The sequence below is a fragment of the Podarcis vaucheri genome, assembly GCF_965113315.1.
Source record: "Podarcis vaucheri genome assembly, chromosome: 7".
Taxonomy (NCBI): domain Eukaryota; kingdom Metazoa; phylum Chordata; class Lepidosauria; order Squamata; family Lacertidae; genus Podarcis; species Podarcis vaucheri.
The window spans coordinates 21,648,559-21,661,772 of NC_138765.1; the positions used below are offsets into that span (position 1 = coordinate 21,648,559).

At 46.4% G+C, this 13,214-nt stretch overlaps 1 protein-coding gene across 1 annotated transcript in view; it reads right to left on the bottom strand.

Moving 5' to 3' along the window:
* Positions 1-815: 815 nt before the first annotated feature.
* The window catches only part of LOC309537657 (IgGFc-binding protein-like), a gene marked incomplete at its 5' end in the record, with an annotated part of 40,581 nt that continues 28,182 nt past the window's right edge, over positions 816-13,214 (bottom strand). The window contains 8 exons of the mRNA XM_082232548.1: positions 816-1,024; positions 2,536-2,822; positions 2,972-3,352; positions 4,180-4,379; positions 5,830-6,400; positions 7,962-8,554; positions 9,665-10,229; positions 11,273-11,868. Of these exons, the coding sequence (XP_082088674.1) occupies positions 1,015-1,024; positions 2,536-2,822; positions 2,972-3,352; positions 4,180-4,379; positions 5,830-6,400; positions 7,962-8,554; positions 9,665-10,229; positions 11,273-11,868 (3,203 nt within the window). The 3' untranslated portion in view covers positions 816-1,014. The remainder of the gene's footprint in view (positions 1,025-2,535; positions 2,823-2,971; positions 3,353-4,179; positions 4,380-5,829; positions 6,401-7,961; positions 8,555-9,664; positions 10,230-11,272; positions 11,869-13,214) is intronic.

Consider the following 13,214-nt stretch of genomic DNA (forward strand, 5'->3'; position numbering starts at 1 on the left):
TCTTGCACACCCAGGATGGATGTGTATGCTATGAAACGTCTACCCGGTCTGATTTAGCTTGGACCATTAAGGTGGGCCTACTATGAAATGTCATCTGCACAATTTGAGATGATTAGAAGCAGGAAAATACGGATGAGTCTATTTACAGTTCATGGGTCTCCAACTTATACTTGGAGCAGCCCCATTGAAATTAATGGACATAGCATAGTCATGTGCGAGCATTTAAGGGTCTACTCTGAGTAGGACTAGCATTGACTTCTGTTCATTCATGAGTCAATTCTATCCATCAGATTCCCACAGAAATGTGTGATTTTTCAAAAAAATAAAAAAGTGTGTGAACATTTGTAGCTATATATGTCTTTTACAATGAAATACAGATGTTTTTCCTCAATGCATGCATTTCCAAATGCATTTGACCCTAAAATAAATGTGCTTACATACTTTAGCAAGTTTGGGAGCCAAAAAAAGCATACTGGAAAATTTAGGAAAGTGTAAAAGTTCATTCCAATCATGTTTCTCCCACATGTTAGCCAAAGACATGTAGAAGGTCATTTTCATGCCATCATTACTCACATGATCTGCTCCAATCAGGTGTTATTTATTACTGGGCTGTGTGGTGTAAGAAGCACTGGCTGGAAGGGAATCTAAAGGAAAGGCTGTTTCCCTGAGGTCGTCTTAAAGGATCTGGTAAACCACTGAGTCTACTGCACCTATCAATCATCTCTCCCCCACCCCTCTCTTAAAAGAAACTTGCAGGATTACATCAGCCAAGCCTCCCGACTGGGTATCTCAAAGGCTTCTACCTATGGTCAGAATTATTTTTCTAGAGACAAATCTGCAGATATCTTTATTGACATTCACCATGCACTTTTATTTCGTAACATCCTTCATGTCTTTTTGCAGCTTACTCAGGCTTGACCTGTAGCCATGCTCCAAAGCAACACTGTAAAAAGCAGCTGCAGGCAACTATCACTGGTGCAGCAGGCAGGTGCCAGTCTTGATGGTCACTTTCAACTATTGCTCGCTGCAACAGAGAGAGAAAAAAGAATTAGGCTGTAGTCCTCTACCCATTTACCAGAAATTAAGCCCCATTGAGACTTGCGTCTGAGCAGACAAGACTAGGATTGTGCTGTCAGCTGGTCTTTGTGATCCAAAAACCAGAGGTACTCAGCAGGCAATACAGAAGGACCATGGTTTAGTGGATGAGTTTGGAAACTGCGGATCTTCAGTTGTTACGGGACATCGGCTTCCATTATCCTTGGCCATTAGCCATGCTGTCTGGGGCTGATGGGAGTTGGAGGTCATTAACATCTGGATGGTCACTGATTCCCCACCCCTGGCTTAGTGGCAGAGCCCTAGCTTTGCATACAAGAAGGTCTCAGGTTCAATCCTTGGCAACCTCAGTGACAAGGATCAGATAGCGGGTGGTATGAAAGACCTTTGTCTAGACAATTTTTTTAATGAAAAAAGGTTGATTTTTTAATTGATTTTTTGACTAGGGAAATGCTACTGGGGAGGGTGGGGTATTAGTTCTTTATTGCTAAACAATTTAATCCAAATCTAAATCACTACTCCTGCCCCACACTGCAGACATCATGAAAGCACCTATATATTTTTCACCACAGGCCTAATAGCAGCATAGATGATTGCCCCAACTAAGAATAGGAATAGCAGCATAGATGATTGCCCCAACTAGGAAATAAATGGGTGTGTCAAAAAAACCGGAGGCTTCTTTAAAATATAAAAAAGCAAATTTAAAAAATGGTGGGAGGCCCATTTGTAGATCTCCCATGTCATATGTGGTTTAGCCTTTAGTAGCCAAGATCTGACAGTCAAGTCTAAAACCAGGAACACACCTGGGTGAATGTTTCCAGGTGCAGTTAAGCTCACATGGCAGTGCCTGGAAAACTGCAGGTTGAGGGAGCATTTTTGTTCTATTTTTAGCCATTTCAAACATAATTTGGCTAGTCATTGATGGCTAGTCCAAGGAGTGGGTCAGCCAAAGACAGTGTTTGGAACCTGCCTCTCAAGCTCCCAAGGCAGCCCTTCCCCAAGCTCTGGAGATTTTTGGACTACAACTTTCAAATTCTCTGACTATTGGTGATGCTAACTAGGGGTGATGGGAGTTGTAGTTTAAAATGTCTGGGAGGCACCAGGTTAGGGAAGGCTGTCCTAAGCGCAAGCTGTCCTACTCAATGCATTAAAGGCACTTTCATTTCTATTCAGCCATCATTAATTAGCCAATTACCCAGTGGGAATCCCAGTTCCAGAAATCTAACAAAGAGTTAGCTCCCTCACAAAATTACCATCCCCAAGGATGCTTTGGGACAAGAAGACATGGCAATTAAACTGGATGTTAGTATTAGTTTTCATGGTTACTGTTGTGCCCGAAAAGGAGGTTAGGGGTTGGAAGGAAAGAGCTGTGACTTTAAAACTCTTTCTCAATTAGATGACAGGTCTGCCATTTCCAAGCAAACTGGAGATGTCTAGGTTAGGAAACAAACAGAGCACTGGAACAACTGGGAAGTGACTCACCAGCCAATAAAGTCTCTGGCTTTCCAAGCATCAATAACCTCAGCGATGTTCGTCACAACCTTCCCATTGGGTTGTATCAGGTCATCAGAGCTGTCACCATTGAAGTTTCCGCAGGATGCACAAAGCTTGCCCGCCAGGCTGTCTTTGACCTTCAATGTCACTTCCCCTCTGAGTCCATAGAGAACCTGAAGACCAGCCCCATGGCTGATTGTAACCACATCCTGGGAGAAGCTCACAGACACAACTTCAGAGACAGTCACTGGGAGTTTCACTGGCTGTCCATTCACCTGGAGCACACAGACAGAGGAAGAGAACATGGCACATATCAAGGTCATTTAGCTCACGGGTCTTTGAGTTGGGAGTCAGAACTCCAAACCAGGTTGTGGGCAGAGGCACCAACCCACAGGACCAGAAGGATCAAGTCAGGGCTTCTTACCCAAGCCTCCTTGTTCTTGTTGATGGCAATGAAGGCATCTCGGAAAAAGACATAGACTGCAGCCCCAGCCATCACGTCCCCGTCACTGCACTCCTTGACATCCACCACCACTCGGAACCAGGCATGGGCATGGATGTCGCAGAGGGAAACCACTTCATAGGCACCGCTGTAGAGTATTTCCCCTGAGGCACCATCAAAGGTGGTGAGCTGGGCTCCTGAGGTGAGGGTACACTGGCCTTCCTGCTTCACACAGGCCCGCACGCCGTTCCTGAGGGCACATGCCTCTCCTTTCTTGCAGGTGAATTCTTCACAGGTGAGCCGGCCTGAGGCATGGCAGGTGCATTTTTCAGAGCAATCCTTGGAGACGATGCTTTCTTCAGCCTACAGGGGGATCCCCAGACATGCAAGTTGATTATTTGCACTGGTCTGATCAATAGCGGCTTTTGAATTGATAGGAAAAGGTAAGGTCATCTAAGGTTGACTAGAGTTAGACTGATATTTTTGGCCTAGCACTATTTGGTAATGCCTCAAAGTGAAAAGAACCAAAATGGCCACCTTGCTGCCAAAGATAAAAATTGGGAAGACAGTGTCTGGGAAGATGGCATCCCAGATTTGGGCTTCAAAGTTTTGGAGGGTATGCCTTTGGTCATCTTGTCTAAAAACAAGCAAAGGTAAGCCAACCCTCTGACATGCCCTGATATTTCTTCCTCTCCTTCCAAAACAGATGAAAACCCTCCTTTCCCAAACATTTTCTCAAGGGAAAATGGTTTTGCAAAAGGGGGATGAGAGAGAGAGATTTTCTGAACAGCTCTAGCTTTTGCCATGTAAATTTTAAACAGTTAAAATAATTAGTAGGATTGGAATATCACTTGTAGTTTAATGGAGAGATACACATTTTTATTATTATAAAAGATGCAGGAGGAAATGATTAACAATAGGACCCACAAAGGGGAAGAGGGAAGGCCAAGAGATTCCTTGGAATCTTGTTTTCATGTTGGACACAAGACCGTCTTAACCATAGGTGGCAGGGGTGCAGGGCACCCGGGCGCCAAGCTCTCAGGGGCGCAAGGCCGAGAGTCCGGGCCCTGAGAGTTGGAGTCCAGGGAAGAGCCCGCCCATCGGAGACATGTGACTGTAAAGTTTTAATCTGAAAAACCAAATAAATAAATTTATTAAATAAAAAGGAAAGAGGAATATATTGGACACACCTTGATGTAGTACCCGTCATGCACACAGCCACACCTTTCCATCGGCACACAGGTTTCCCCATCAGACACAAAGCCAGCAATGCACTGGCAGCCTTCAAAGCATTTCTTGGTGCACAGGGTGGGAGCAGAAAGGCCTGCACATGTGAGGTCACAAGACCTGGTGCACAGCTCATATTGGCTGTTGGCAGGGCAAGCAAGGGCTGCAGAGAGAAGGGAAACACAGTGATACGACTGCCAAGAAAAGTTCCCCTGATTCTCATGCCTGATTCTCAAGGAACAATTCAATGGAAGGAGTAATGGCAACTGAACAACCTCCATTATCTTCTCCATTGGTGGTGGTGGGGAGGGAGTTATTGGTTTGGGGGGGGCTCTTGTTTTTATCATGTATTTTGCCCTTTTGTATTGTATTTTTATGTTGTGAACTGCCCTGAGATCTGTAGATGAAGGGTGGTACAGTATACAAATTTTAAAAAACAAATTAAATTTTTTAAAAAAATTCTAATATGCTAAGGGATTTGGTGGGAGTGAAGCTGCTGACAATGATTGGCTGAACTGTCAGAATGTTGTCTGTGAAGGACGGAGCAAGCAGAAAACCCCCTTCGCCATTGGCTGAGCTGGCTGGAGACTAGTAGGGATGGGTAAATCTGCCAATCTATTTCTCTCAATTTGTCATCCCCCCCCCCACACACACATATTAGATTCAGTTCTGTTCATTTCCATATCAATTTGGAACTTTTCTTTTCTTTTTTAAAAAGTTCCTGTTAAATTTCATTAGTATTTTAAGGCAAATTTCTCCAAATATGTACTACTTTTTCTTCTTTCACAAAGCAATTTCCCACAGTACAGTGGTACCTCAAGTTACAAACGCCTCAGCTTACAAATGCTTCAGGTTACAAACTCTGTTCACCTGGACGAGTTACCTTGAGTTGAGAACTTTGCCCCAGGATAAGAACGGAAATCATGTGCCGGCGGTGCAGCGGCAGCAAGAGGCCCCATTAGGGAAAGCACGCCTCTAGTTAAGAACAGTTTCAGGTTAAGAACGGACCCCTGGAATGAAATTTGTAACTCGAGGCACTACTGTAGTACTGTGCATTTAAAGATGCTTTTTCCGCCAACATATGCATTTATTTATTTATTTTTAATGCATGCCCAACAACAGTATGTGTATTTTTGTCCACGTTACTTGGCTGGAGAACCGCATAGCAAAATTCAGAGGAGAGCAAAGTTTGTTTCAGTTTGTGCACTGTTAATGGAAAGTGTGAAGTAGGTAGCTTTGCCTTTAAATGCAAACTGAATTGAATGTCCCCTCCATCCCTAGGCACTAGAGAGAGACAGGGCAGGAAACAAGGCTAGGGGCAGTGTGTGGGGTTGGAGGGTTAAATAAAGTGATTGGCCCAAAGCTGGTACATGAGCTTTGTTTGTTTTGCTGAATTAGGATACGAGTCTGTGCCTCTCCAGCCCTAGTTCTATACTTTAACCACTGCACCGCACTGACTGTCAGGAAGGAGGGAGGTGGAAAACCCAGAGAGCGTGAGCAGAGAGTGGACCTACAGTCCAGAACTGCAGAAAAAGCTGAGGAACCATAAAACGCTGCAGGCCTATAGTATATGCTGACCACCAATGGAGAAGCAGATCCACATATACACTTACGGCAGAAGGAGGCTGTCCTCCACGCCTTGATGTTTGCTCCAGCTGCTTGGCACACAGCAACATAGGCCTGGAGGCTCTGGCAGAGGGTGTCCTTTGCCCCATGGGCAGCACACATGGCATGGAGGCAATGGTTATAGTACTCGGTCGGCTTTACCAGGGAATGACAATCGCTGAAGGGGCCTGACACGGCTTGGATCAGCCCACAAGAGCTCTCGACCTGGTACGGCTTTGTCTCTGCAGCATCACACAAGGGACATTTCTTCATGCAGCCATCTGAACAGCCGACATTATTGAGCTCTACTTTCCAGGATGCCCCAAACTCTGTCACGTTCCCAGTGCTCTTCTCATCGGGCAGTTGGAATTCGTCGCTCCTGTCGCTGTTGAAGTTGCCACAAAGGCCACACATCTGACCTTGGTACACGCTGGGAACAGATACCAGAATGTAACGGGAGGAATCAAAGAGGACCTTTAGGCCAAAATCTGTCTGCAGGACAATATTCTTCCCCTCCTGATTTACCCAAACGTCTCTCCTGTCTATCACCAGCGGCAGGGCGTGCATCTCTCCATCCACCTATGCAGATCAGACAGAAGAAGAAAGAAAAGTACATGGGCCATTGTTTTAGAATGAAGACAGGCAATGGGGCAAGTCCATGTGTTTCTAGGATACAGCAGGGAGGGAAGCACGAGTGAGTCAGTCAAAGTGTGGGAACCTCCTGCCCCAGGCCTCCATCTTTGTACAAATTTGAACATCTAATAAGGAGATGCATGAGCAGTAGTTACCACTTTGTACATTGCAGCATGTCGTTTTGCAAATGTGTACTTGTTTTTAAATTGCTGGTTCTGTTTGTACCTTGATAAATTTGATGTCAACATTTGATTTCATTTGATTTTGTCTCAATGAACGCTTTGCATTGTTTGATGTAGACTGCTCTGATAACTGAGCAGTACACAAATCATGTTACATAAATCAACAGCTTAGCCAAGTATACCCAGGCATGTAATTTTTAAAACATGCATTTTTAAAAATGTATGTCTGTTTTCAAATTGCTGATTTTATCTATATGTTGACACATTTTATGCCCATTTGTCTCTAATGTTTGATTTGAATCAGTATTCTATATTGCATTACGTAAACCGCTTAGAAGTTTTAGTTGATTAAGCGGTATATTCTTAAATAAATAAATAAATAAAATACACCAAGAATACAGAAATGGGAAGCCTGATCCACTCACACTTCCTCTTATCCTGCTGTAACCTGTAATGCTGGTTAGAGAAATAGTTAAGAATCATAAGCTGAACTTTTAAGTTGGTGGCAGGACCAGCATCAGTACTCTGAAGTATCTAGCAGATGTTGGGGTCATGAGATCTACTGGTGCATGCATTGGGGCACCTTTTTTAAGCATTCCTGTGCACCAGTCAGTGCTGAGCAGTTGGGTGTGTGAACTGCCATCTTAGCGTCACTTCAAAGCATTGTGGGAAATCTAAAGGGCAGCTAAAACCAGACACCAGATGGTGCTTGGGATGATACTGTCTGCTGCTTCTCCTTCCTATAGGGGAGGGGACCAACCAGAAGGAACTTTGTTCAAGGCCCCCCTCAAACCTGGAGACAGCCCAGCCTGGTGGATATTCCATACAAGTTCTCCATAGTAGCTCAGTGGCAGAGCATCTACTGTGCATGCAAAAGGTCCCAGGTTCAATCTTGAGGTAGACTGAGACCTGTTGGCCATCAGTGTAGACCAGGCATAGGCAAACTTGGATCTCCAGATGGTTTGAGGCTACAGTTCCCATCATGCCTGACCACTAGGGGTCCTGTTAGCTAGGGATGATGGGAGTTGTAGTCCCAAAACATCTGGAGGGCCAAGTTTGCCTATGCCTGGTGTAGACAATAATGAACTAAATAGACCAATGGTCTGACTCAGTGTAAGACAGCTCCCTATGTCCACTATTTCTTGGAATTGGCTACAGACCTTTCAGACCTGGGGGAAATTAATGATGGAAGATCAGCAGTGCACAGTGGAAAGGTAACAGCGCCGCAAGGAAGTGGGAGACTTTCACATAGTGTCTCTATGTGATGTTTGTATGTGGACAGGAAGCAGACAACTTCTAGCAGATGAACAGAACAGGACACCTACCAGAACCTTCCAGGTCATTCCTTTCACAAGACTGATGGCGTAACCATGCACAGTGACAACAACCATCTTTGGCACAACTTCACTGTCGCCTGACCCCTCGTTCTCCACCACCACCGAAAAGTGTGCAAGCTCGGGATTCTTGCTGCAGACTTTGGCCAAGGTGTAAGTGCAGGAGCCGAAGAAGTTGAAGGTCTGTCCATCAAAGGTAAGATACTGGGCTCCTCCAGCCACGCTGCATTTGCCGCAACTGATGGAGTGGCAGCCTTGGATCCCGTTCTCCACCCTGCACTCCTCTTGGGCCCCACAGGAGACCTTCTGACACTCCACAGCTCCGTTGTCTCCGCAGCGGCATCTTTCGTGGCAGGAGGCACTGGGGACAAAACTGTCTCCCTTCTTGTAGTACCTGCCTTGGTACACACAGCCACAGTCCCCGACAGGGACGCACCGGTCTCCGCTCAGGACAAACCCAGCATCGCAGTAGCAGCCCTCTTTGCAGGACATTTGACACCCATCTGGAGCAGAGAGGCCGTGGCAGGTGACAGGGCAGCCATTGCCACAGAGATCATAGCGGGAGTTACGGGGGCAGGAAGGACCTGAAAGGAAACATCAGAGACCATGAACAGGTGAGGAGGAAAAGATGGGGTGGGGTGGGGGGTATCAATGCTAGGTGTTATCTTAGCCAGGTGGAATCAGCCAGGACTTTCTGTTCTGTCATGCACACACACAAAATCATTTGAATTAGTTTAATTTCAATAATCCCCTTCCCAACTCTGCCAACCTGATTTTAGGCTAAAATGTATGTGCAGTGTATTATTCCTGCATTGCAGGGGCTTGGAATAGATGAACCTTGGGGTTCAGTGTGGTGTAGTGGTTAAGAGTGGTGGACTCATAATCTGGGGAACCGGGTTCGCGTCTCCGCTCCTCCACATGCAGCTGCTGGGTGACCTTGGGCCAGTCACACTTCTTTGAAGTCTCTCAGCCCCACTCACCTCACAGAGTGTGTGTTGTGGGGGAGGAAGGGAAAGGAGAATGTTAGCCGCTTTGAGACTCCTTAAAGGGAGTGAAAGGCGGGATTTCAAATCCAAACTCTTCTTCTTGTTGTTGTTCCTTCACACACTACAATTCTATGATTCTAGGTTTGCCCCACCTATTACTGGCTCCTAGTGTTGCTGGGAACCATGGTTTGGCTGGTTGTTTCACCCACAAATTTAAGTAATTTAGTAAATGTATAAACAGCATTTTTAGAAAATGTTCTTCAGAATTAAGTAAATAACCCATCTAAAGGCTATTTGAGAATATTAGGTGGTATCGAACTAAGTCATACTCAGAATAAACTCAATAATATCAATGGCTTGTACCCAATGCCAGCTCTACTTCGAATAAACCCAAACCTGACTAAGTCAGATCCATTATTTACAATGGATTTACTCTTAGTAAGTTAGATATAACCCACTCAACTAGTTATATAAGCCCATCAATTCCAACGGGTCTACTCTGAATATGACAAGCCCATTGATTTCAATGGGTCTATTCCAAGCACGATTCCCCATTAAATACAACCATACTCCATGATAGTCTAAAAAGTTAGCTTGAGAACAATCAAAGCACCGCAGCAGAAACTCTGCATGCTAGCAGCAATTTTAAAAATCACTGTAGCCCAATTTAGATAAGTGCTACCCTGTTGAAGCAGATCCAATACTTACTGCAGAAGGAGGCTGATCGCCATTGCCCAATCTGGATGCCTTGAGCTTGGCAGGCTGTCGCGTAAGCACTGATGGCACTGCAGAGAGTCTCGTGGTGGCCCTTGTATCGGCAGACATCGACAACACAATCCTCGAAGTAGGCTGTTGCATCTATAGCTTTATTGCACTGCTTGAATGGCCCATCCTTTCTGATGAGGATCCCGCAGTACCGGTCCTCCTTGTAGGTTTGTTTCTGTGCTTCTTCACAGGCAGGGCAGTTACTGGTGCATCCATTCCCACAACCAGGGATCTCGCCTATCTTCCAGCTCTCTGCAAACTGGTTGACATTGGCTGCTGAGCTTCCGCCCTTCATAATCAGATCATCACTGGAGTCCTGGTTGTCATTGCCACAGAGGCCACAAAGCGCATTGCGGTAACTCTTGGGAACAGTGACGTGGACCAGTCTGTTCCAGCCGAAGGTCACGGTAAGATCAAAGTTGGTTGTTATAAGGACATGGGCTCCGCTGATGTAGGCCTTCACCTTATCTTCGTGGTAGAAGGGCAGATCCACAAATACTCCATCCACCTAGAGGAGAGACAGAGAAAATGTTGCTAAGGTGCCAAAACATAGCCTGCCAACCCAAAGAAGGTGGTAGAGGAGGGTGGATTAAGAACTTGACTAAAAGGTCTATTGCTGGGAAGGAGGAACCTATGGCACTTCAGATGTTGTTGAGCTTCACTTCTCACTACCACAAGCATTGCTTATGTTGACTGGAGAATAGGGGAGACAATGAGTAATTGTGTGGAGTTGTGAGGGTTGTTAAGGTTTAGATATAGGAATATTGTCCACGAGGGATAGCTCAGTCAGTAGATAATGTGACTCTTAATCTCAGGATTGTGGGTTTGAGCCCCACATTGGGTAAAAGATTCCTGCATTGCAAGACGTTTAGACTACATGATCCTTGTGGTCTCTTCCAACTTTACAATTCTGTGCTTCTAAATGAACCAAATATGTCACAGCCTATGCTTTGGGGGAAGGGCCTTAGCTGTCTTGCATGTAGATGATCCTAGGTTCAATCCCTGACACCTCCATGTGACTTGCAGGGTGAGTGTGAAAACTTTTCTGAAAACCTAGGCCACTGATGCCAGTCAGTATCAACAGTACTGAGCTAAATGGGTCAAGTGATCTGATTTAATTTGAGGCAATTTCGTTTGTTTATTGCTGCCTTTACTTTGCTACTGTAGCTGCTGCTTTAAGACCTGGATTACATATGTAAGTAAATACTACTTTTGCTTTTTCACAAAAACAATGTCTATGTGCAGCTATTATTTTTAAGGGGGAGAAAAGGGGTAATACCAGGGAAAATCCAGTCTGCCTTAAAGCATCCTGGATCATTGTTTCGAGGAGGTTAAACCAACCTTGTCTTTGCTTCCAAGTTTAAGCTGCAAAGGATAGTTCACTGCTGATCTCCCTCTCGTGAGCAAGGAAAGATAGTAGCAAAACAATATATCTTCTCCTAGTGCCTAAATCAATTTCTAAAGGAATTGCAGCCCAGTGGCATCTGGAGGGCCACAGGGTCCCGATGCCTGCACTATCCCATACCATTTTTCTCCCTATGTCCCCGATACCTTGATTGTGTGAGGATGCTCCTGGCTGATCGTAATGGTTCTGTTGTAAATGTCCAAGGTAACCACAGAAGAGAAAGGCATCGTCTTACTGCCTTGGCTGTTCTGGATAGAGATGCTGAACGGAGTGAGAGTTGGGTCCTTGGAGCAGAGCCCAGCCAGCTGATAGATGCAAGTGCCTGAAAAGTCATATCTCTTCCCATCGAAAGTGGTGTAGTGATGGTCCCCAGTTGCTGTGCAAGTGGCATAGCTGATGGGGTGGCAGCCCCGGATGCCATCCACCGTCATGCACCTTTCGCTAGCTTTGCAGCTGGCTGGACTGCACACCACCATGCCCAGGCTGGGATCACACCTGCAGCGAGAGCCACAGGTTTCATCGGCCCAGAACTCCTCTTCCGGCTTATAGTAGAGGCCATTGTGAGTGCAGCCACAGCTCTTCACGGGGACGCACTTGTCAGTGCTGAGCACGTAGCCTTGGTCACACTGGCAGGTTTCTACACAGGGCTTATCGCACATTGAAGGAGCAGATCGGTCAGAGCAGCTGGCTGGGCAGGCGTTTCCACAGGCCTCATAGTGGCTATTCTCAGGGCACGACAAAGCTGAAAGAGGGCAAAGCAACAAAGACTTTGCAACAAAAGGAGAGATCAAGTACCAGCACCAGCACCTCATGGCCATCTACCACTGACTAACCTAGGTGTCAGAGACCAGACTGAGGATTACAGCTCTGATGAGGAATGGTGGGAACCTTCCCCTCTTGCTGCTCCTGACAGAAGCTCCCCAGGAACAGTGGAGCAGTATAGATTTAGAGAATTGGTTTGCAGAGGGACATAGTTCGGAGAACAACAGCTGGGCAGAGCTGAGTGGGGCACAGCTAGGAGAGCGGGATAACTGACTCCCCTTTGCTAGAAAGTGTCCAACCTTTATCACCAAGGGCAAGAAGAGCTGATATGTTTGCTATGCAGAAGGCTCACTGGTTGTGAGAACAGGTTGCCAGAAGGGGGAAGTGATAGAGATAACTTGGGGGGAAGTAGGAGGGAAGCTTAATTGGGAGCACCATTACTCCGAGAATGGCTGCGTTGTTCTTTTGCTGTGATCATTAAAACAATCTTAAACTGGTAAAGGCAAAGGTAAAGGGACCCCTGACCATTAGGTCCAGTCGTGGCCGACTCTGGGGTTGTGGCGCTCATCTTGCTTTATTGGCCAAGGGAGCCGGTGTACAGCTTCCAGGTCATGTGGCCACTAAGCCGCTTCTGGCGAACCAGAGCAGTGCACGGAAAAGCCATTTACCTTCCTGCTGGAGTGGTACCTATTTATCTACTTGCACTTTGATGTGCTTTTGAACTGCTAGGTTGGAAGGAGCAGGGACCGAGCAACGGGAGCTCACCCGTTGCGGGGATTTGAACTGCCGACCTTCTGATCGGCAAGCCCTAGGCTCTGTGGTTTAGACCACAGCGCCACCTGCATCACCTCAAACTGGTAAGGGACTCTAATTGCTTTCTTCTGCCGATGCACGGCCAAAGGGTGGTGGGGAGGAAGCCATTTCTCCGAAGCCTGACACTAGGGATAGGAGAGAGAGGACAGACAAAGACCACCTCAGGGTCTGCTTCAGCAAGTCTATCCTCTCCCTACCTGCACAGGATCTTTCATCCACAATCAAGTGGGAAGGATTACATGAGACAAGGAGGCAGGCAAAGACACCCCAGGGCCTGCTCCAGGTAGACTACCCTCTCCGCCCTCTGCACACTTCCACAAAGCCACCTGTCATAAACTGCTTTGGTGGAAGGACTGGAGGAGAGAGGGGGAAGCAAGCAAAGGCCATCTCAGCTCTTGCTCTACCTCTTCCACCCCAGAGGGCAAGCTGTCTTCTGCAGTAGTGGATGGTGTGGTGGATGTGGTTCGCACCTGACCCCTGGTCAGTTTCATCACTGCTGTTTCCTGGGAGGTT